The sequence below is a fragment of the Vulpes lagopus genome, chromosome 5, assembly GCF_018345385.1.
Source record: "Vulpes lagopus strain Blue_001 chromosome 5, ASM1834538v1, whole genome shotgun sequence".
Taxonomy (NCBI): Eukaryota; Metazoa; Chordata; class Mammalia; order Carnivora; family Canidae; genus Vulpes; species Vulpes lagopus.
This window is the reverse complement of record NC_054828.1, coordinates 117,755,451-117,777,791: the sequence shown is the minus strand read 5'-3', so window position 1 is coordinate 117,777,791 and position 22,341 is coordinate 117,755,451. Positions and strand designations below refer to the sequence as shown.

Genomic DNA, 22,341 nt, shown 5'->3' with positions numbered 1-22,341 from the left:
GATAGAACTGAAAGGAGTGTTTATTTTACAGATCTGCAAAAAGCCCAGAGTTGAGCTCTCCAAGGCCACATAGCTACCTCATGGTACATCCAAGTCTAGAAAGCAGATTTCCTGTTTCTAGACCATTCCCCATTGTACCACACTCCTTCCCTGGAGGCAGATGTCTAAGACCAAGGAAATTCTATTAGAGCAATAATAATTAGAACTGCAGTACCTCCTCCCCCAGGATTCCCTGGTCACTGCAAAGAAAATCTTAGGCTTATTGATTCATTCATTTATTCACACACTCACTCACTTAGCACTCAGGCTACCCACAGAAGGTACAGAAAAGTGAAACACAGATGTTGTCCTTAAAGGACTTCAACAATTGGGGCAATAAGATAGGCAGAGATGTAAATGATATGATAATATAGTTATTTATATAATGTGAAAAATATTAGAGAGGTTAGGTGTCTTTTGCCATGTAACCAATCACATGTTCAATAAAAGAGTTTATAATAGAGTGAGTAAATTTAGGAATGATTAAAATAAATGAAGCCGAGTAGGTCTACTATAAGTTGGGCTGTGTTTGGTTTTGCTGTAGCTGTAGGTGACAGAAGCTTCAAATTTCTATAGTGTCTTTGTTTTTGTCTCCCCTTGTTGTCCTAGAATGTCTCTTCCTTAGACAGAGTCTGTTTTTGTGGTGGTGAGGTGTTGGGAAGGGGTAGCATTCTGTAATTGTATGGTTAAATATCAGTGTTTTAGGTCCCTGGGTTGTGTCCTTCACAAGTGTTTCTTGGATTCCCTCCACCCCTTAAGTAAGACATGAAAAGTAGAGGGAGCTGGAATCAAGGCAGTGTACTTCTCTCGGGTAAAATAAGACTCTGGCAAAATCTTTCTTCTGTAGAATAGGACTTTGTTATGGAGGAAATTCTGGCTTTATTTCGAAAAAAAAAATTCTTCATCACATGTCAGAGCTATGAGCTTATCTTTCTTGGCTCTTCACTGTGAGAACCTGATGGGGTTCTGAGAAGTAAAGCCCATGAAAGCAAGAGAGACCCTAAAGACCACGGACTCCAGGAGTCTCTTTCTCTCATACTAGTCCATACTCAGCTCTAACTATTTGTTGAAATTCCCACAAAAAGTGTTCCTATCAATGTATGACTCCAGTTCTCCACTTAAGCAGATTTCAGTGACTCTTAGGATTCCATTATTTCTTTTTAAGTAGGCTCCTTCTGCAGTGTGGAGCCCAACATGGGGCTTGAACTCATGACCCTGAGATCAAGACTTGAGCTGAGATCCAGAATGGGATTCTTAACCAACTGAGCCACCAAGTGCCCCTGGATTCCATTAAATGTTCAGATTTCAGGGTAGCTCTTTGCCCCCACAATATCATGAGTCCAAGACAAGTCATCAATTTTTAGTTTGTTCAGTTTTTTTCATGTAAGATTAGGACTGATGATTTCCAAGCTATCTACATGTAGGGCTGAAACCTGAAGTTCCAACTTCATTTTTTTGCATTTGCAAATGCAGTTATACCAGCACCATTTATTGAAAAGACTCTTCTTTCCCTATTGAATCTTTTGACATCCTTATCAAAAGTCGTTTGACTATAAATGTAAGAGTTTATTTCTGGACTTTCATTCTTTTTTTTTTTTCTGGACTTTCATTCTACTGTCTATTTATATGTCTACTCTTGTGCCAGTATCTTGTTTACAGTAGCTTTGTAGTAAGTTTTGAAATTAGGAACCATAAGTCTCCCGAATCTACTATTCTTTTTTAAGTTTGTTTTGGTTATTCTGCTTTCTTTGCATTTCCATATGAATTTTAGGGTCATCTTGTCATTTTCTGAAAGAAGCCAGCTGGGGTTTTGAAATGGACTGCATTGAATCTTTAGATCAATTTGGGGACTTTGCTACCTTAATAATAGTGTCTTCCAATTCTTAAATATCTGATATCGTTCCATTTATTTAAGTCTTCTCTGATTTCTTACAACGATGTTTTACAATTTTGTGTGTACAAATATCATACCTCTTTTGTTAAATTTATTCCTAAATATTTTATTCTTTTAATACTACTATAAGTGGGATTGTTTTCTAACTTTCATTTTTGGATTTCGCATTGCTCATGTATAGAAATAAAATAATTGTTTTTTATTTCAATTGTTTTATTTGAGTATGGTTAATACACAATATTACATTAGTTTCAGGCATACAACATAGTGATTCAACATCTCTAAACATTATGCTATGCTCCCCACAAGTGTAGCTACCATCTGTCACCATACAATGCTATTATAATATCACTGACTTTATTTCCTGTGCTGTGCCTTTTATTCCCATGGCTTATTAATTCCATAACCAGAAGTTGGTATTTCCCAGTGTCCCCACCCCTGCCCTCAGGACCATAAATTCTCTATATTTATAGGTCTGATTCTGCCTTTCTTTTTGTTTATTCATTTGTTTTGTATTTTTAGATTCCATATTTGAGTGACACAATATGGTATTTGTCTTTGACTTATTTCACTTAGCAGAATATCCTCTAGGTCAATCTGTGTTGTCTCAAATGGCAAGATCTCATCCTTTTTTATGGATGTGTAATAGTCCATTGTTTATGTGTGTGTATGTGTGTGTGTGTGCCACATCTTTATCTGTTCATCTATCGATGGACACTTAGGTTGCTTATATATCTTGGGTATTGTAAATAATACCACAATAAAATAGTGATGCATATATCTTGTCAAATTAGTGTTTTCATTTTCTTTGGGTAAGTATTCTGTAATGAAATTATTGGATCATACTGTATTTTTATTTTTAATTTTTTGAGGAACCTCCACATTGTTTTCCACAGGGGCTGCACCGATTTATATTCCTACCCACAGAGTGCAAGGGTTCCTTTTTCTCACATCCCCAGCAACCTCATTATTTCTTGTCTTTTTGATTTTAGCCATTGTGACAAGTGTAAGGTGATATATATATAAACTAATTGATTTTTGCATGGAGACCTTGTGTCCTGCAACCTTGCTAACCTTGTTTATTAGTTCTTACGATTTTTGAGTGTTTATTTTAGGGTGATCAGTTAAAGTTTCTCTGTGGTCCAGTGAAATTGAGGTTTAAAATACAAGATTTACCAATTAAAACCATTGTTATACTAAGAAAATATAATCTTTTTTAAAAAAAGATTTTAATTTATTTATTCGAGAGAGAGAGAGAGAGAGAGAGAGAGAGAGAGAGAGAGGCAGAGATACAGGAAGAGGAAGAAGCAGGCTCCATGCAGGGAGCCTAACACGGGACTCAATCCCTGGTCTCCAAGATCAGGCCCTGGGCTGAAGGCAGCTCTAAGCTGCTGAGCCACCCGGGGCTGCCCAAAAATATAATCTTAATAAGATGGTGATGATAAGATAAATAGTAGCTAGAATAAGTCATGGGATCCAGATGATTTGTTTTTAACATGGGCCTGACATGAGCATGTTTATAGGCTGAAGAGAGGAAGAGGTAGGAAGAAAGAGATTAATATTTGAACAAAAATAAGATGATTGATAAAATGTCAAAGGAGAAGGGGGTGAGTTAAGTGTTGGCACTGACCTTGAGATACCTTGGGTTTACCTTGTGTTCTTAGACTTTGGGAAAGGAGTGAAGGGTACAGATATGAATAAGAATGTGAGCTAGAAAATGCATTAAAATTGCTGTCTGAAAGCAAGAAGCTAATGGAGAGTGAGCTTAATAATTTCAATTTCTCCATGATATAGGAGCCTAGGTGATCTGCTGAGGGTTTTGGGGAGAATGGCAAATGTTTGGAATAATCCTTGAGGAGGTTGGAAAGCAGTCTAAAGAGCAAGTAAAAGGGTCACCAGGTGTTACTAAGGGACATGTGTACACAAGAATAATGAGATATATAAGCAGTAATGTTGCATTGATCTTAGGCTAGAGATTTACTATATAGTTGCTGTAGCAGGGAAAGCATATTAACAAAATGTGTCAAAGATACTGGTCAAGAATAATTGAGACAATCAATTATATATTACAGATTAGGTTAGCAAGAGACCTTCAGAAGGTCTTCATAGATTCGGAAAAAAATTGTGGGTTTAAAGAGCTGGAGGTCTATGCAGTCAAAAAGTAGGTTTAATGGGAATGAAGGTACAAAGGAAGTAGAAGAATAACATAGATATTAAGGCCCATTGTGGAATAATGGAATTTGGAATTTCTGATCTGGTGCAGCTCCAGATGATAGTAAGTTTCTAGGCATGACTTAGCCAAGTAGAGTAGAAGTTACAGCCACTGAAATTATAGAGGTCCAAACCTGTGTTTCTGGATGGCTCATTTATATGAATCTTGATATCACCCAGAATTATGATAGTAAGTGGGGTAGAGAGAAAGAGTTAAAAATAGATTTGCCCTGCGACCCAGCAATTGCACTGCTGGGGATTTACCCCAAAGATACAGATGCAGTGAAATGCCAGGACACCTGCACCCCGATGTTTATAGCAACAATGTCCACAATAGCCAAACTGTGGAAGGAGCCTCGGTGTCTATCGAAAGATGAATGGATAAAGAAGATGTGGTCTATGTATACAATGGAATATTATTCAGCCATGAGAAACGACAAATACCCACCATTTGCTTCGACGTGGATGGAACTGGAGGGTATTATGCTGAGTGAAATAAGTCAATCAGAGAAGGACAAACATTATATGGTCTCATTCATTTGGGGAATATAAAATATAGTGAAAGGGAATAAAGGGGAAAGGAGAGAAAATGAATGGGAAATATCAGAAAGGGAGACAGAACATGAGAGACTCCTAACTCTGGGAAAGGAACTAGGGGTGGTGGAAAGGGAGGTGGGCGGGGGATGGGGGTCACTGGGTGACAGGCACTGAGGGGGGTACTTGATGGGATGAGCACTGGGTGTTATGCTATATGTTGGCAAATTGAACTCCAATAAAAAAAAGACATACAATTTAGTAATAGATTTTGGGAAGAGAAAAGAAAAAAGAAACCCTATATTATATTAATTAAAGTGCTTTAAAATTGCAAAAAAAAAAAAAAGATGCAGGTCCTATCATTGTCAGTTAATGAAGAAGAATACTTGGGAAGTTGGTAGATGGCAGTAAGAAGGAGAGGCAGAGGTTGGTCTACCTGAATGACCCAACCGCATAGAATCAAGAGCTTTTACTCAACATCCCTGAGGGGTATATTAATAAAAGTGGCACACTTTGGAGTGGTTCTTAAAGGGGAACATTACAAGAGAATTTTTGGGGGGTAAAGTAGGGAGATAGCCCATACCTATACTAGAAAACCAGCCTGGTAACTCTGATATACCCCACTAAAAAGTGTTAATTTCCACTGTCCCTCTCTTCCCAGTGAGAACTGCTGTTCTATGGATGGCTACAGAAATGCAGAGAGAATACCTGAGGAACACATGGCTTCTATCCCAATCCATACTCCTGTTTGCTACTGAAGACTATATAAAAATGTGAATCAAGATTTCTGACAGATCTTTCTAAGGAAAAATGCACATAATTCTCATAATTACATTCCACTTGATACAAAAGAACCTAAATTCAAATAGTCACTTTTTATAACTGAGGTTTTATTTACAGTGAAATGAGCAGATCCTAAGGGCAACTTGGTGAGATTGGACAAATGTGTAAGCCCTCAAGCTATAGAATATTTCCATTACTCCAGAAAATTCCCTGGTGACCCTTTTAATTCAATTCCTGCCCTTCTTGAGGGAACCACAGTCCTGATTTCTAGCATCAAAGATTAGTTTTACCTGTTTTAGAACTTCATATTAATGGAAGCACAGCAGGTACTCTTTTGTGTCTGGCTTTTTTTTTTTTTTGCTTAGCCTAGCAAGGTTTAAAGTTAGAAATTGGGGATTAAAGTAAGTCATTCTAATGGAAAATTCTCATTATTACTAAGGTGACTAAATTCAGACCAGAATAAAGGCAGGTGTGTGAAAGATCACTAGTGTGTTTCCACCTCCTGGATAGTTTGCCAAGAAAGTCTAAGACAAATTTTAGTTAAGCATTATAGGAACTATGTTATGGCCAAAGCCCACTAGGCTTTGTGGCCCCATGGCCCAAGCTCCCCATTCCTGAACTTTTTATTGTTTCTGTAATGGATCAGAGGAAACAGTTCCTTCTCATACCTTCTGAGAGGGATAATAAACCTGCTATGTGCATGGTAGGATGATACTGCTCCTGCCTTAGGGCATAAAAAAGAAAACCCTAGAATATATTGTCCAACTTAAAAATGAAATCCCAGCTTAAACCTGATATCCTGGAATAGATTTCTTAGCATCTGTCTCAATAGAAATCAAAGTCTGAGCAAATATCTTTCCCTTTTTTAAAATGTTGCTTACACACGTTATGATGTAATAGATCAAATGTTTGTGTCCCCTCCAGATTCATTTGTTGAAGCTCTAAACCCAAAGGGGTGGTATTTAGAGGTGGGGCCTTTTGGAGATATTTAGGGTTGGATGAGATCATGAGGATGGGGTCCTCATGATGAGACTAGTGCCCTTATAAAAAGAGAGTAATCTCTTTCCTCCTCTCTCCCTGTCTTCTCTCCCCCTCCATCTCTCTCTCTCTCTTTCAGTATTTCTCCCTCCTACTCTCTTTTAATCTATGCCCCGCCCCCCACCTGCCATCTTTCTCCCTCCCTCCTTCCCAAGAAAAGAAGACTATGAATGAATTATCTTCCTGGCACCTTGATCTTGACTTCCAGCCTCCAGAACTATGAGAAATATATTTCTGTTGTTTAAGCTGCCCAGTCTGTGGCATTGTGTTAAGGCAGCCCAAGATGATTAAGGCAGGAGGCAATACTTATTAAGTACAAACTATGTGTGGGACCCTCTGTCACATTTAATCTTTGAAACAAAACCGGAAGGTAGGTATTAGAGCTCCATTTTGCCAGGAAGGAAAATAAAACTCAGCATCACACAGCTGGTAGATGATGACAGCATCAAATTGCCCTCCACTCCAAGGAAGTTGCATCAGTTTATTTTCTCACTAACAATCTTCATACATTTACTAACCCTTGTAAATAACTCCAACCCTTTAAAAAATTCCTTATAGGTTTATCTCACTTTAGGGTCTTGAGCTCATTGCTTCCTTTTTTGAGCTAATGGTTGAAAATGAGGACAGCTTCTTGAACCATTAAAATATTGGCTTTGATGCTTCCATATCAGCATATATTCGTCTATGTGAGGATTCTTTGGGAAACAGAAGGGTGTTCGGTACTGGTATAGACAGGCAATGGTGCCTTGGCAAGGGAAGGCATCATGTGCAACTTTTAGAGAGAGCTGGAGGGAGGAACATTCTAGGTTTACCTGTCTTATTGCTCACATTGTCCTGAGGGGGTTCTAGATCAGAGGTGATATTAGGGATGCTGAGATTGCTTTGGAATAGTATGGAATGCTTTGGAGTAGTATGTCTTTAATATATTATTAGGTTTTGATTAAAGTCTGCCTACTGGGTGAGGAACTTAGAGGTAGAGCCCCGCAGAATATGAGCCTCAAGATACAAAACAAAAATACAACTGAAGGAATACACATTGATGAAGCCAGGATCCCCCCTGGATCATTTTTTGCCCATTGCTTTCTTGGTAAGTAGTGACATCAGCCTGAGGCAGTAGGGTAATGTCATGGTGCTGAAGGCTATCTTGGATGGGTAGCCTCTACTAAGATAGGTGACATGTCAAGGTTAGCATAGGTAGGAAGAGGCCAAGCCAGTACTTTAACCTGGTCTCTTTCTCTCTCTCTTTCAGACTTATTGAGTTATAATTGATGTAAAATTAGAAGATATTTAAAGTATACATTGTCATGATTTGATATATGTGTATACATTGTGAAAAGATCTCTCCCATTTAGTTAACACATCCATCATCTTACATAGTTTTAAGTTTTATATATATATAGTAATGTATATATTTTATAATCATGTATATATGTATATATTTGGTAAGAACATTCAACTTCTACTCTCTTAGCAAATTTTAATTATAAAATACAGTGTTACCAAGTATACTCACTATGCTATACATTAGATCTGTACTCTACTTATTTATTTATTTAACTTATTTATAGATTTTGTTTTTAAGTAATCTCTACACCCAACATGGGGCTTGAACTCACAACCCTGAGATCAAGAGTTGCATGTTTGGGACACCTGGGTGGCTCAGTGGTTGAGCATCTATCTTTGGCTCACAGCGTGATCCCTGGGTGCCCCATCATGGGCTCATTGTGGGGAGCCTGCTTCTCCCTCTGCCTATGTTCCTGCCTCTTTCTCTGTCTCTCATGAATAAATAAAATCTTAAAAAAAAAAAAGAGTTGCATGCTCTACCAACTGAGCCAGCCAGGTACCACAGATCCCTACTCATTTTCTTTTTTTCTTTCTGTTTTTTTTTATGTCCCGGACCCTGCTGCCCCCCGGCCCGCCGGGGGGTGGCGGTGGGGCTACTCATTTTATAGTTAAAAGTTTGTACCCTTTTACCAGCCTTCCCCTATTCTTTCCACCCTCCCCAACCCCCTAGGCCTGGCAACCACTTTTCTACTTTATGTTCCAATGAATTTGACTTTCTCTTTAGATTCCACATACAAATGATGCCATGCAGTATTGTCTGTCTATCTATCTATCTATCTATCTATCTATCCATCCCACATCTTCTTTATCCATTCTTTTGCTGATGGACACTTAGGTTGTTTCCATATCTTTGTAACTGTGAATAATGCTGTAATGAATATGAAAATGCAGATATCTCTTAGATATCCTATTTAACTTACATTTCCTTTGGATATATACCCAGAAATGGGAATGCTGGATCACGTGGAAGTTCTATTTTTAATTTTTTCAGGGTCTTCCATGATGTTATCCATAGTAGCCACACCAGTTTACATTCTCATCAACAATGCTAAAGGGTACCCACATCCTCGCCAACACTTGTTATCTCTTTTTGAGAAGAGCCATTCTAACAGCTGTAATGTTATTTATTGTGGTTTTAATTTGCATTTCCCTAATGATTAGTGACATTGCACACCTTTTCATGTGTCTATTGGCTATTTGTATGTCTTCTTTGGGAAAATACCTATTCAGTTCCTCTGCCTATTTTTAAATCAAATTATTTGCTTTATGTCATTGAGTGGGAGTTCTTTATATATTTTGGGCATTAACACTTTATCATATATATCATTTGAATTGACTTTTTATTTTTTGATTGATTGTTTCTTTTGCTGTACAGAAGCTTTCAAGTCTGATGTAGTGCCACTTGTTTATTTTCACTTTGCTTTTGGCATCAAATCCAAAAGATCATTGCCAAGATCAATGTCCACTGATGTTTTCTTTTAAGAGTTTTATGGTTTCAGATCTTCAATTTAAGCCTTTAATTCATTTTAGTTGATTTTTGTATGTGGTGTAAGATAGGGATCCAGTTTCATTCTTTTGCATGAGGTTGTCTAGTTTTTTCAACACCATTTGTTGAAGAGACTCTCCCTTCCTTACTGTATATTCTTGGCTTCTTTCTTATTAATTAATTGACCTTACTATATGCATGTTTATTTCTGGGTTCTTTGTTTTCTTGATCTATGTGCCTCTTTTCATGCAAATACTATACTATTTTTGATTATGATAACTTTATAATACAGTTCGAAATCAGGAAATATGAAGCTGAACCTGGTTTCTTTGATTACGAAAACTGTATTCTTTCTACCATGTAATTTTCTAATTTAAATTACTATGTAACTTTCCCCTAAGGAGTTTCTTACTGGCCCCGGCAGCTTTCTTAATTCCCCCATGGTGCAGCTGAGAAATATTTTTTAAGTTTATTTTTTTATATTAAAAATATTTATTTATTTGAGAGAGAGAGAAAGAGCAGGAGGGAGGGACACACATACACACACACACACAGAGAGAGAGAGAGAGAGAAAGAGAGAGAGAGAGAGTCTCAAGCAGATTCCCTGCTGAGTGTGGAGCCTGACCCTGGTCTTGACCACATGACCCTGAGATTATGATCTAAGCTGAAACCAAGAGTCAGATGCTTAACTGACTGTGCCACCGAGACACCCCTTGGAAATATTTTTTTAAAACAGTGATTGAGGGGATCCCTGAGTGGCGCAGCGGTTTGGCGCCTGCCTTTGGCCCAGGTCGCGATCCTGGAGACCCGGGATCGAATCCCACGTCGGGCTCCCGGTGCATGGAGCCTGCTTCTCCCTCTGCCTATGTCTCTGCCTCTCTCTCTCTCTGTGACTATCATAAATAAATAAAAAAAATTAAAAACAAAACAGTGATTGATTTATTCAGGTTTTCTCTTCCACCTTAGGTCAAATTTAATCATTTTTATGATAGGAAATATATTCATTTCATCTAGATTTTCCAATGGATTAGTATACAGTTGTTGTATTCTCATAAGTTCCTTTTATCTTTGACATATGTGTTTCTATGACTTTCACTCATTGCTAATGTGTTTTTTGTGGCTTTGCATTTTTCCTTGATTGATCTTGCAAAAGATTTTTATTATATTCAATTAACAACAAAACAAGAAAAAGTGGGAGTTTGGGGAGTTGATACATACCATCTATTCAATAAATATTTTTTTATGTACTCTATGCCATGTACTGATCCTCACTAAATGCTGCTGATATGATGCCCCAGTTTATGCCTATTTTCAGGCATAATAATTAACAACACTGCCCTTTACTCTCAAAAGTACATGATCAACCTACTGATGGGTCAGATAAAATTAAAGTTGATATGTACAAGTGGTGGCCTTCACAAGATAAATTTTAGTGGAGTGTTGAAGATGGAAGCTTGGTTGGAAGGGTTTATAAAAATGGAGGACAGCAACTGGAGACAGTGAGAGTTAGATGATTATTTTGGAGAGTTTTGCTATAAGGAGAAGAAATGAGGTAGGAGGCAAAGAGATGGAGTTGTTTGCTATATTACCCATTTCTGCTTTTATAGTTTTTATTTTTTCTTTCTACTTTATATGGGTTTATTTGAGTTATTTCCTAGCTTCTTAGGTTAATGTATAATGCATTTGAAGCCATATATATCTGTCCATGAACAAAACATTTAGATTCTGATATGGGTGCTTTTATTTTTATTAATTTCCAAATAATTTGAAATTTCAATTTTGACATTGTCTTAAGCAATGAACTATTTAGAAGTGACTTAAAATATCTAGATGCCTGGATTCAACTTTATTTATTTATTTACTTATTTATAAATATTTTATTTATTCATGAGAGACATAGAGAGAGAGGCAGAGACACTGGCAGAGGGAGAAGCAGCCTCCTCATGGGGAGCTTGATGTGGGACTCAATCCCAGGACCCTGGGATCACGACCTGAGCCGAAGGCAGATGCTCAACTACTGAGCCACCCAGGTACCCCTGGATTTAACTTTAAAAAAATTTTAGTGTTAATATACTATGTTCATTGAAGTGGTCTATGTATTTCTATATATCTTTTAAAAAATTTATTGTAATTTTCTTAGTGGCTCTCTGTAGGACCAATTTTTTGCAAATTTTAACTGAGTGAGCAGATTATATATTCTTTGTTGAGTATGAATTCTATGCATATCTATTAGCATAAGCTTGTTAATTATATTATTTAAGTACTCAGTTGTCCCATTGTAATGGGAGACTTTAATAGACCTCTCAGATGTGGATTTGCTAATTTCCTTTTGTGATTTTACCAATTTTTCATGTACTCCAAATGATGATAGGAACATTAAAGTTCATGATTATTATATCATCATGATGAATTATTTAACAATGTGAAATGTCCTTTTTAAAACTTGTAATTTTTCTGAGTTTCAATTCTGTTTTGAGTAATATTGATAGTGCTGTTAATATCTTTTTGTTAATAGTTTCTGGGAATACGTTTTCAAACTTGGAGTAATCACAGCTTTGGCTTTCTGTAGTAAGCTGCACATGGCTGGATTTTTAAAATCAAACCTATTTCACCTTTTATAAAACAAACTTACCCAATTTGTGTTTATCATTATTTGGATGTATTTAGACCTATTCCTGCCATGTCATTTTGTTTGAATTTACCATCCTTTCTCTTGTTTCCCCTTTAGCCTTTTTATGGGTTACTGAGATTTCCTTTGTTCTTTTCCTTTACTAGTTTGAAAACCACACACATTTTTTATTATGCTTCTAGGGGTTATGCTTAACTTTTTATCCTAAGTTGTTAAATTTATATTTTTCTAATGCTTCTGAGGTTACTCACTTTCTACTGATCATTTTTGATGAATCTTCGAATGCTTTTATTTTCCTGAATTCTTCATCAGCCTTGCTGCTTCCATGTTCCACATCCCATGTTGATGTAATCTGAAATTTTGGCACCAAAATTTTTTTTTTTTTCAAAATTTTGTTTTTAAAATAATCTTTTAATTATATCCCATAGAAAAAAATAGTTGTATTATTTTTCTGCTAACTGCAGTTGGTTGTTAAGTCTTGGATTCATTTTCTTTGTATATTCTCATAGTTCTCTAAGTTTTCAGACAGCATCTATTGAGTTGTTAAAACTCTGACTTTCTGGGTATTTGAAAAAAATCTATGTCATTCTCACATTTCAATAATAATATGTCTGAATATAGAAATTTAGATTTGAACTTCTTTGCTTTCAGCAAAGTAAAGATATTGTTCAATGTCTTTTTTTTTCACCCAGCACTGTTGATGAAACACCTAATGCCAATCTGATTAGATTTACTGTGAATAGTCATTTTCTCACCCTCTCTGGAAGCTTCCACAGCTTCTCTTTATCCTTGTAGCTATTCTCATGCCTAGCATATTGACTGTATATTTAATGTTCTGAACTGTCACTACCTTTGTACATTGCCTTTTGTGTTTTTTTTTTGTGTTTATTTATTTTAATCCTGCTCTATATTTGGTGGACCGTTTCAATCTGAGGATTTATGCTTTTTCAACTGTGAGAAGAAATTCTATTTTGTTATTTCCTGAGTTTATCTCTCTTCTATCCTCATTATTCTCTATTAGATGCTATGATTTATAGAACTTTCCTCCATGTCTCTTAAGTTTTCACCTTTTTTTCACCTCTTGCTTCATTCCTAGGCTGTCTTCCAGATATCTAATTTCCTTCTCTGCTGGCCCCATTCTTTTATTCCTATCTACTGAATTTTTTATTTCAGTAATTATGTTTTATATTTCTAAGGTTTGTGTTTGGTTCATTTTATAACAGACAGCTCCTGATGGTGACATCATGCTATACCTGAAGACACTAAATTTGTTGTAAAGTCAATTTCTTATCATTCTATTAATTTTTCATAATTCTTCTGTTGGGTTATTATCTATTTCTCATGGTGGCTTCATGCCAGATATTGGTGATTTTCCATATGGGCTCATCTTTGTGGTTTGGATCCCCTGTTTGGACACTATCCTAGTCCCACAGCCAGCCTCAGAGAGGTGTAGAAGTAGCTATTGAGGTCTGTGCACTACAATGGTTTCAGGGAGAATGTGAAAAAGATGGGATGTATGCTGGGTGAGGTATCTTAGAAGCCAATATTCTGGGTAAAGTTGTTCCATCTTGGGGGTTTTCAGGCTCTGCTCCCCGTCAGCATGGCTCCTGCCCAAGGATAGACTTGAATGGATGTGGAGGAGGGGAGTGAGCTACACATGGGTGGGTATCCCAGCTTATTTCCTGTCATGGTGCATTGGATCCCTCCTCATAGCGCCTGGCTTCTACCACTTGAAGGCATGAAATAACCTTGGTGATGCTGCTTTCTTCTGTGACATACTTTCCAAAAGGCCCCAGTACAAATTCCAGGCTGCAGTTAACCTCTTCAAACTTATCCTGTGTATTTTTAGATTCTCAGGACTTTTTCATAATTTTTATTAGCTAAAAATGTCTCTTTGAATTTACCGAGTAAGATGTATATTCTCATACTCAAAAAAGAAATTTAAGGCTTAGAGAAGAAGGATAGAGAAGGTTGGGGAAGGAGAGAACATTACCACTGCAGTTGGTTTCCTATTTGGAAGGCAAAGCTTCCACTCTTATGTTGGGTTGTTTGCCTTTTTCTCACTGGTATTAGAGATAGTAAGCAATTGTTACCTATGTTGAAAATATTTGTTATATATGCCTTTTAATTTTGTTTAAGGTAACTTCTGAGATACAGAAATTTTACATTTTCACAAAGACAGACCTGTCCATTTTTTCCATTAAGATTTCTAGTTGTTGTGTCATGCTCAGGATATCTTCCTAATACATAATTAAAATCTATTTTTATTATAGTGCCTTTTAATATATCATGGTTCAATCTTTTGTGATTAGATACTTCATGTGTAGATATGGATCCATCAGGGTTTTAATTTTGGTTTGGTGTGAGATTTGGTGTGTGTTCCATTCCCTCCTTTCTAAAATGAAAGTTTTTATTGGTAATGTCCTTCCCTGCTCTGTTAACTTGTCTTAGGTGGGTGGGTGTGCAGGAATGGTTAATATTTTTTAGTGTATAGGTCGTCAACCAACCCCATAATGAACCAAACTGATATTTGATGGATTGGACTGTACAATACTCAGAGTTCTTGAACCTTGAGATGAATGCAGTACCTGCCTGGGATTTGGGGTCCTTTCTCTTAGGGAGCAGGTGAGTGTGAAGAAGGGCATGTGTAGATACATGAAGCCAGCAAAGCTGACTGTGGCAGAGAGCACTGTCCACTGAAACAATTTTCCAATGTTCTCCTTGGACAGATAGCTAGAATCCATCTCCCTGCCTCCTTCACTGTAGCTCCGGGTGACTAAGTTGTCTCTAGTGCAATGTGAACAATATTCATGCAAGGCCCATAAAAAGTTCTCATTTGTACTTCTTCATCATTCTTTTTGAAGCTTGGATAAAGGTGATGAGGTTCTAGGACATGGGGTCAGAAGATCTGAGTATGCACAAAGCCTTGTGGAGAAGAGCTTCCTGCTGACAGGAAATACTTGCCTTGGACTAACACCTAAGTGGGAAATAAGCTTCTTTGGTATCTGCCCAAATAAGACAGGTGATCTGAGTTTCTGGTAGATATGCCATATCAAGTTAGGAAAGTTTCCTTCCATTCTTGGCTTAGTGTTATTGTTTTAATCAGGAGTGGGTATTCAGTTTTATTTGAAAAAATTTGACAACTACTTAATGATAGAGAAGACACTGAGTACCATAGAGACCTGCTGCTTAAATCCCCCAATGTGATAAATCACAATTACATTGAATTTTGATTTAAAAATATTAACATTTTCTAATTTATTTATTTTTGCTTTTATTTTTATAAAGTCTTCCCTTCTACTTTCCTTGGCTTTATTTTATGTTCTTTTTCTAATATCTTGAGTGCTATTAATTTTTTGTTTGTTTCATTAGAAAGGCACTCAGGACTATGAAGTTTCCTATATTCCACAAGTACTGATTCATAATATTCTTTTATTATTTGCTAAGTGATCTGTTAATTCATAAACTTATTTCTTAACTGACTTCTTTTTTTTTTTTTTTAAAGATTTTATTTATTTATTCATGAGGGACAGAGAGAGAGGCAGAGACACAGGCAGAGGGAGAAACAGGCTCCATGCAGGGAGCCTGATATGGGACTCGATCCCGGGACTCCAGGATCACGCCCTGGGCCAAAGGCAGGCGCTAAACCGCTGAGCCACCCAGGGAACCCCTGTTAAGTGACTTCTGTAATTAGATCTGACATTGTGTTTTTTATGCCAATCACTGACCAGCAGAATATCTTTCCATTTCTCCATGGATTTTGAAGTGTTCTGGCCCACACTTTTCTTTCTGTAACTCATATAAGGGTAATGAGTAAAGAGCCGGAGCAACCTCACATTCCTCTATAATATGTTTGGTATGTTTGAGGTATGGTTTTATAATAATAAAAGAATAAATAATAATAAAAGAATATTATGAATCAGTACTTGTGGAAAACCATGCAAGTCTCTTTGTAGACAATCTACTTCTTTTTCAATACTAATTGGGGAAAGTGTACATATTGAATATAGTTATATTAAAACTCTTGAATTCTAAAATTATCAAAAATATGAAAGTCTTGAGCAATGAAAATCATCGTATTTATGTCTTTAAATATTTTAATGGCTATATATAAAAATGAAGTCTCTTATTTATATGACATGGTGATATATGTTTCTTTCTTATCTTTATCTTTAGAATTCCTTGCTGAAAAGAAACTTAGTATGACCATAAAATAACCTTTCTATGATTTGTTATGGAGATTTAAACGTGCATTTCTTTTGTCTCCTCTGATCATCTTATTATTAAAACCAAAGCTACATTTTTTTTTAAAGCTACATATTTTTATGCATAGTGAATTTGTTCTTTAGGGGGCTACCAAATATCATTTTGGTCTATATTATTGCAGTTTAGAATATGGACTCTGGTGCCAACATTTATTTGCTCTGTGACACTTGACAGGTTTCTTACTCTTTCTCTGCTTCTCTTTCCTCAAATGTAAACTGCGGTCCCTACCTCATAGAAGTTTACCAAGGATTAAGAGTTCAAAATCTAAGTTCTTAGGACAGTCCTGGGGACAATGTTAATTCTGTGCACTTCAGCTATTTTTATTATAATCTAGAAGCAATCATAGCTACCCTCTCTAAAAACCTTTTTTTTCCCCCTTGATTTTCTTCTCATTATTAAAGGGCCCTTTATGTTTAAGGGACATTATATAAACTGTCACCATCTCATTACAAACCCAGTGATATAGTATTATTATGCCATATATATGAGAAGCTAAGTGGGTGAAATAATTTTCAAATTCACAAGGTAGTACGTAACAGAATTGGCATTTGACCTTATGTCTGTCACTAAAGTCCACCCTCCTTCCCATTATATCACTCAGCCTGATGTCACCACTCTCTATACAATCCACAACGATACCCTTTTTCTGCCATTACCAAACAAGTGCTTCATCTTTTTTGGTACACCAAAAAGTTTGTGCTTATAGCACCAAGGTAGTACCTCCGCAGCTTGTTTAAGACTTTAAATAGCCCAGCCTTGACCTGGAGTAATGATCACACTGTTCTTGCCTGATGCAGGACATTTAGTCTTTAGCACCATAGAGAGGAGAATGCAGACATTAATGGTTTACTGCTGCTTATCTCAGTTGACCCCAGGTAATTTGTCAATCAATACCTAGCCTTTTGATTTTCTCTGTGCCATCCCTCCCAGTCCCAAATTATTCCCATCCCGCAATCCCTGCAATTCAAATGGGTGTTGAAGATCCTAATCTCTAGTTCTCTGGGCATGAAGGCACAACACAGTATTGCATGAAATTCCTGGATTTTATGCAGGAACAGGAGGAAAATGGGTGCTTTCCAAGGTAGAAAGAGGAGGGGTTGTTGCTCGAAAATACTTCCTAGGCCTGAAAATAATTAAGGTTTTGATTATGTCCATTCAGAGACCTATACCCAGTCTCGGTCTGTGCATCCATGAAGCCGGCATTCTGTGGTCATTCTGATCCTGCACACTCACTACCACCTCCTCCCTTCTCTCAGAGCAGCCTCTGCTCACAGAGTGCTGTCCATTAGGCTGGATTGTTTTATATAGTGTCCAGTCAATCCAATCTTTTCTTTTATATTTGTATCCCCCATATCGTCTGCTGAGTGGGAGCCATGTAGCAACTATCATTTTCTTTTTTTTCATTGTGGTAAAATATACATGACCTAAAACTTACCATTTTAACCATTTTTCAGCATAGAGTTCACTGACATTAATTTACATTAATTTGCAACTATCCCCACCATCCATCTCAAGAACTTGTTCATGATCCCAGACTGAAAAATCTATTCCCATTAAACAACAACTTCCCATTATTCCCCTCCCTCAACCCCTGCAATCAGCATTCTACTTTCTGTTTCCATGAGTTTGACTACTCTTATGTAAGTGACGCCAGTCATACAATCTTTGTCCTTTTGTGTCTGCCTTATTTTACTTAGCATACTGTCTTTGGGGTTCATTCGTGTTGTAGTATGTGTCACAACTTCATTCTTTTTTTTTTTTTTTAAAGATCTTATTTGAGAGAGAGAGAGAGAGAGAGAGAGAGAGAGAACATGAGTGGGGGTACAGACAGAGGGAGAGGGAGAAACAAACTCCCTACTGAGCAAGGAACTTGATGTGGGGCTCCATCCCAGAACCCTAAATTTGTGACCTGAGCTGAAGGCAGATACTTAACTGACTGAGCCACCCAGGTGCCCTAGAACTTCATTCCTTTTTAAGTCTGAATATTATTCCATTATATGCATATAGTACATTTTGCTTGTCCATTCATTCATGGTAGACATTTGGGTTGTTTCCACTTTTTACTACTGTGAATAATGCTGCTATAAATCTTTGTGTACAAATGTCTGTTTGAATCCCTGCACTGAGTTCTTTGGGGCATATACTCAGTAGCAGAATTATTGGATCATATGGTAATTCTGTGTTTAATTGTGTGGAGGAAGCACCATAATATTTTCCAGTGTTGCACCATTTTCCATCCTCACCAGCAATATACAAGGCTTCCCTTTTCTCCACATCCTCCGAACATTATTTAACCATTATTCTTCAGACTTAATCCTCATGACATGTGAATAATTATTACTCTATCTAGCATCTTTATTGTACTTCACAGTTGACAGGTTTTTTTTGCATATATTAGCCTTTAGAACCTTTATAATGAACTTTGGTTTAGGTATTATATTTATATTACAAAAGCAGAAATTAGAATTCAGAGGTGTTGCAAGATCACCCAAGATCACAAAGCTAATATACAGAAAAATCAAACACAACAACTTTATTCCTGATTCTTTTTATTATTTGGAGAATTAATCAGTCTATGTTCTTTGAGGTTCTTCCCTGCATGCTCTGTTCACTGGAATCAAGGCAAAAGGAAAGCTCACACGCTGAGAATAGATTCCAAAAAAAGGTTATCTGCTATTCTCCCATATGTCCTAAGGTATTAAAGAAAATAAATGGCTTCAATAAGTGGCAGGAAGGATTTAGGTTAGATATTAACTGGGTAGCTGATGTTGGTGAGACGTTGAAAAAGATTACCAAAGGATACTTTGAGATAATTAAAGTCCTGAAAAATGCTATGGGGTGGATTCCATCCCAGTACATGCTTAAGGGTATAGGAAGTGATTCAATGAATCCTTGCTAATTATTTGAAAGCAGGGGGATAAACAGAATGTCCTCATGTAGTTTCTATGAGTGAGTTTTCTGATTCTATAGCAAAGATTCTACCAAATGCATCTGTACTACTCAGGAATGGTGTTCTTTGGCGTTTGGGGATAGATCTTTGTTTTCTTGACCCCTTCATTCTGGATCTCTGGAGAATGCAGACTCCCTCACTCAATTCCATTTCAGACCCTGAGCTGGCCAGAGCTTCAGAGGAGTCGTCTGATGTGACCTGACTCACCAGGGGTCTTGAGCTACTACTGGGGCAATTGTCTTTCTACACCACTGTTGATTTGGTTTCACTCTGTTCCTCATTGAGGTTTGAAGGAGATGCAGTTGTGTCCTTAGATTAAAGGGAACAGTCTTAGTGGGCTTATGGGTTGTCAGTGCTGTAACATAAAGAAGGGACAAGGTAGCTGGTTTAAAACAGTAAATAGCACAGCTTTTCCAACAGGCCAGCACTGTTGACATGGAGTAGTAATCACACTGCTCCTGCCTGATGCAGGACACCCAATCTTTAGGACCACTGAGCAGAGGAGAACTAGAATGTAGAGCAGGGGATCTTGGTGGTGACCCCATCCAACCAACTCTGTAACTGTGCAGATGACAAGGCCAGGAGAGGTGTCAATTATTTTTCTTTTACATTTTAGAGTTGAAAATTGAAGAATGCAATGGAAAGCAAGATGAACAAGGCAAGGGTATGTAGCCATCAATTCCAGATCCATGGAGCCATTATTTGTAAGTAGATCTGACTTTACAGGGTCTGCAGCGTTTACAGGACAATTAAAGAATACTCCAGACCAAATATCACCTCAATAAACACGTAGAATTAAGGACAACAGAACCTGGTTTAGCACTAGCTCATCTTGCTTGTTGCCAGACCTCCCTTCCTTCTAAGCCTGGATAACTTCACATGATATTAGGAAATACCCTCCATAGATCTGCCTCTTTACTTCTGCAGGGAAGTCGGCATCTTCTGTAGGAAGCCCTAATCAGTGCAAGATCAACACAAATCCACAAACCTTAATCATTCTGTTTTCACCCACTTTAGATTGCTTTCTCTCTAATTTAATTGCTTGAATTTCAGTGTCTGTGATAAGAACTCAGGGGTAATAGCACACACCTCTGGAATCCCTCTACTGGTTATGGGCTGCACCCTGCAGTATTTGGCCAGTTATGAGTGCAAGGTTTTCCTGGCACTGCCAAGATCTGTATAGAGAATATCATGCTATGCACACTCCCTTGAAGATGGCTTGATTTCACAATTTTTCAGACCTATTGTAATCTCCTCTTGTTTCAAAGAAGATCCCTGTCCAAGTATGCTTTGATGTTTTATGTTGTAAGTTGCAAAATTCAGAATTTAAACATCATAAGTAGAAATCCACAGTTTTCTTTCTTATTCTGTAAGATTTAGCATATTAGTTTTTCTTTAATCACAACAGAGCATGGTGAACAAAATGTATTGTGGTGGATTATGGAAGTATTTTCCTTTTTCACTGTACTGTTTGCCTGAAATTAATATTATACTCTATGTTAACTAACTGGAATTTCTATAACTTAAAAAATTCTTATACAGTGAAAATATATTATATTTATGAATCAGATAAATGTTTTAAAGAATCCTTCTAGGTGTAGTAGGAGTCGGGGGGCCTCTGAGGGGTTTTGTGATGTTGGTTCTTAGTTACTCCCTCACTTCTATGATGAAGTGAAACACCATGACTTCCAGGCTATTGGCTACATTGAGGTTTTATGGCTTTATGAAAGATCTAAATTCATCATCATTAAAAATGTATCTGTAAGAGTCTGGGGAATGTTTCTGATACTAGCTTTATTATTTCAAAACCCTAGATTTGGAGCTGGAATGTGCCAAGAGATTTCTACTTGAGTTAAAGGGAAAGCAGGTGGTCTTCCAGGAGGGGAGGAGGCGGGGGGATATTATGAACACTCCTGTGGTTTCTACGTCTTCAGTATTTTCCTCAGTGTGACTAACTAAAATGGTCTTTGTTCTTTGTTCCAGAGTTAGAGACATCCCTGCCACGCGGCACATAGATTTATAACTCTGAGCAAAGGTTTCAACAAATACGATTTCTTCACTCCAAAGTTCATCTATGTGTGCTCCCTGAAATAAAGAACAGAGCATTTCTGTCTTCTGGTCTCTAATCCCAGAAGCCTTGGCAGGAGAGGCAGGTGGAGTTCCAAAAGGTCTTCTTATAGCTCTGGAGATAATGACTGGCTCAAACAAGTTGGCGCCGCATGGGGGGACACCCATGGACCTTATTTATCTCTCTTTCTCTCTCTCTCTCTCTTTTTTCAATCTGACATAGAGTCTGCATTGACACAGGCAGTCCAGAAAAAAGAAACTGTGTGTGTTATACCTTTTACTTAAGTGGGATAAATGGAAAGATCATAAATGAAAGATTTGTTGGAATCACACTTCTTATCCAGACAATCCATTGTCATTTTGCAATTCAAAAGTTCTACTCAGAGGGGTTAAAAAAAAAAGGGACAAAACTTGGGATTAGGTTTAATGACTTGGAACATGCAAGGACCATAATTAAATTTCTGAGTCCATATCTTGGATGTGGATATGTGGTTGGAGATACACATCAGACTCTTCAATGGCTATATTACCCTGCCCCCACCACGCCCCCTTCCATGAAGATGGGCAACAGGGATGGTGCTTTAATTCTTTCATAACTGTCACTAAACAACTTGTTTCTTTAACATCTCACATAGATGGCTGGAATCTATGTGAAGCTCCCAGGGTTCCAGACTGGGTAAGTGCAGTTCAAATGTCCCAAGTCCATGTGACAATGTTTTTTGAAAAAATATTTGACTTGAAGCCAAAGCAATGACACTAAATCCACTCCAGGGCACAATTTTGAATAAGGCATCAATTTTGGAGCCGAGCCCAAATACTAATGGAATTTAGCATTACATTACAATCTGACTTACCACAGGTCTTACAGCAGAGTCCAGGTATGGTAATCTTTGAATTACCTAACCTGGGAAGGAGCCAAGTGGCCTATGGAATACCTGAAAATGAAACACTACCAGTGGTGGGAAAGTATGCCAACCTTAGAAACTCTGTGAAGACACCCATGAAAACTGAGAACCACACTGATGCCAACGTCTTGGCTCTTTTTTTTATTTTTTTAAGATTTTATTTATTTATTTATGAAAGACAGAGAGAGAGAGAGA

General features: G+C 37.3%; 1 protein-coding gene across 24 annotated transcripts in view; it reads left to right on the top strand.

Moving 5' to 3' along the window:
* Nucleotides 1-22,341, top strand: part of TDRD15 (tudor domain containing 15) — an 80,836-nt gene that overhangs the window by 498 nt on the left and 57,997 nt on the right. For 5 of the 24 annotated variants that reach the window (XR_005987808.1, XR_005987807.1, XM_041755165.1 and 2 more), the window contains exons 2-3: nucleotides 5,340-5,451; nucleotides 19,791-19,838. The exons of 1 other annotated variant lie outside the window; for it this stretch is intronic. Coding sequence is in view for 8 of the 23 variants with exons in the window: in XM_041755165.1 (XP_041611099.1) it covers nucleotides 19,812-19,838 (27 nt within the window). In the remaining 15 variants the exon portion in view is untranslated. 18 more of the 24 variants (XR_005987810.1, XM_041755170.1, XM_041755175.1 and 15 more) reach the window with 17 other exon arrangements.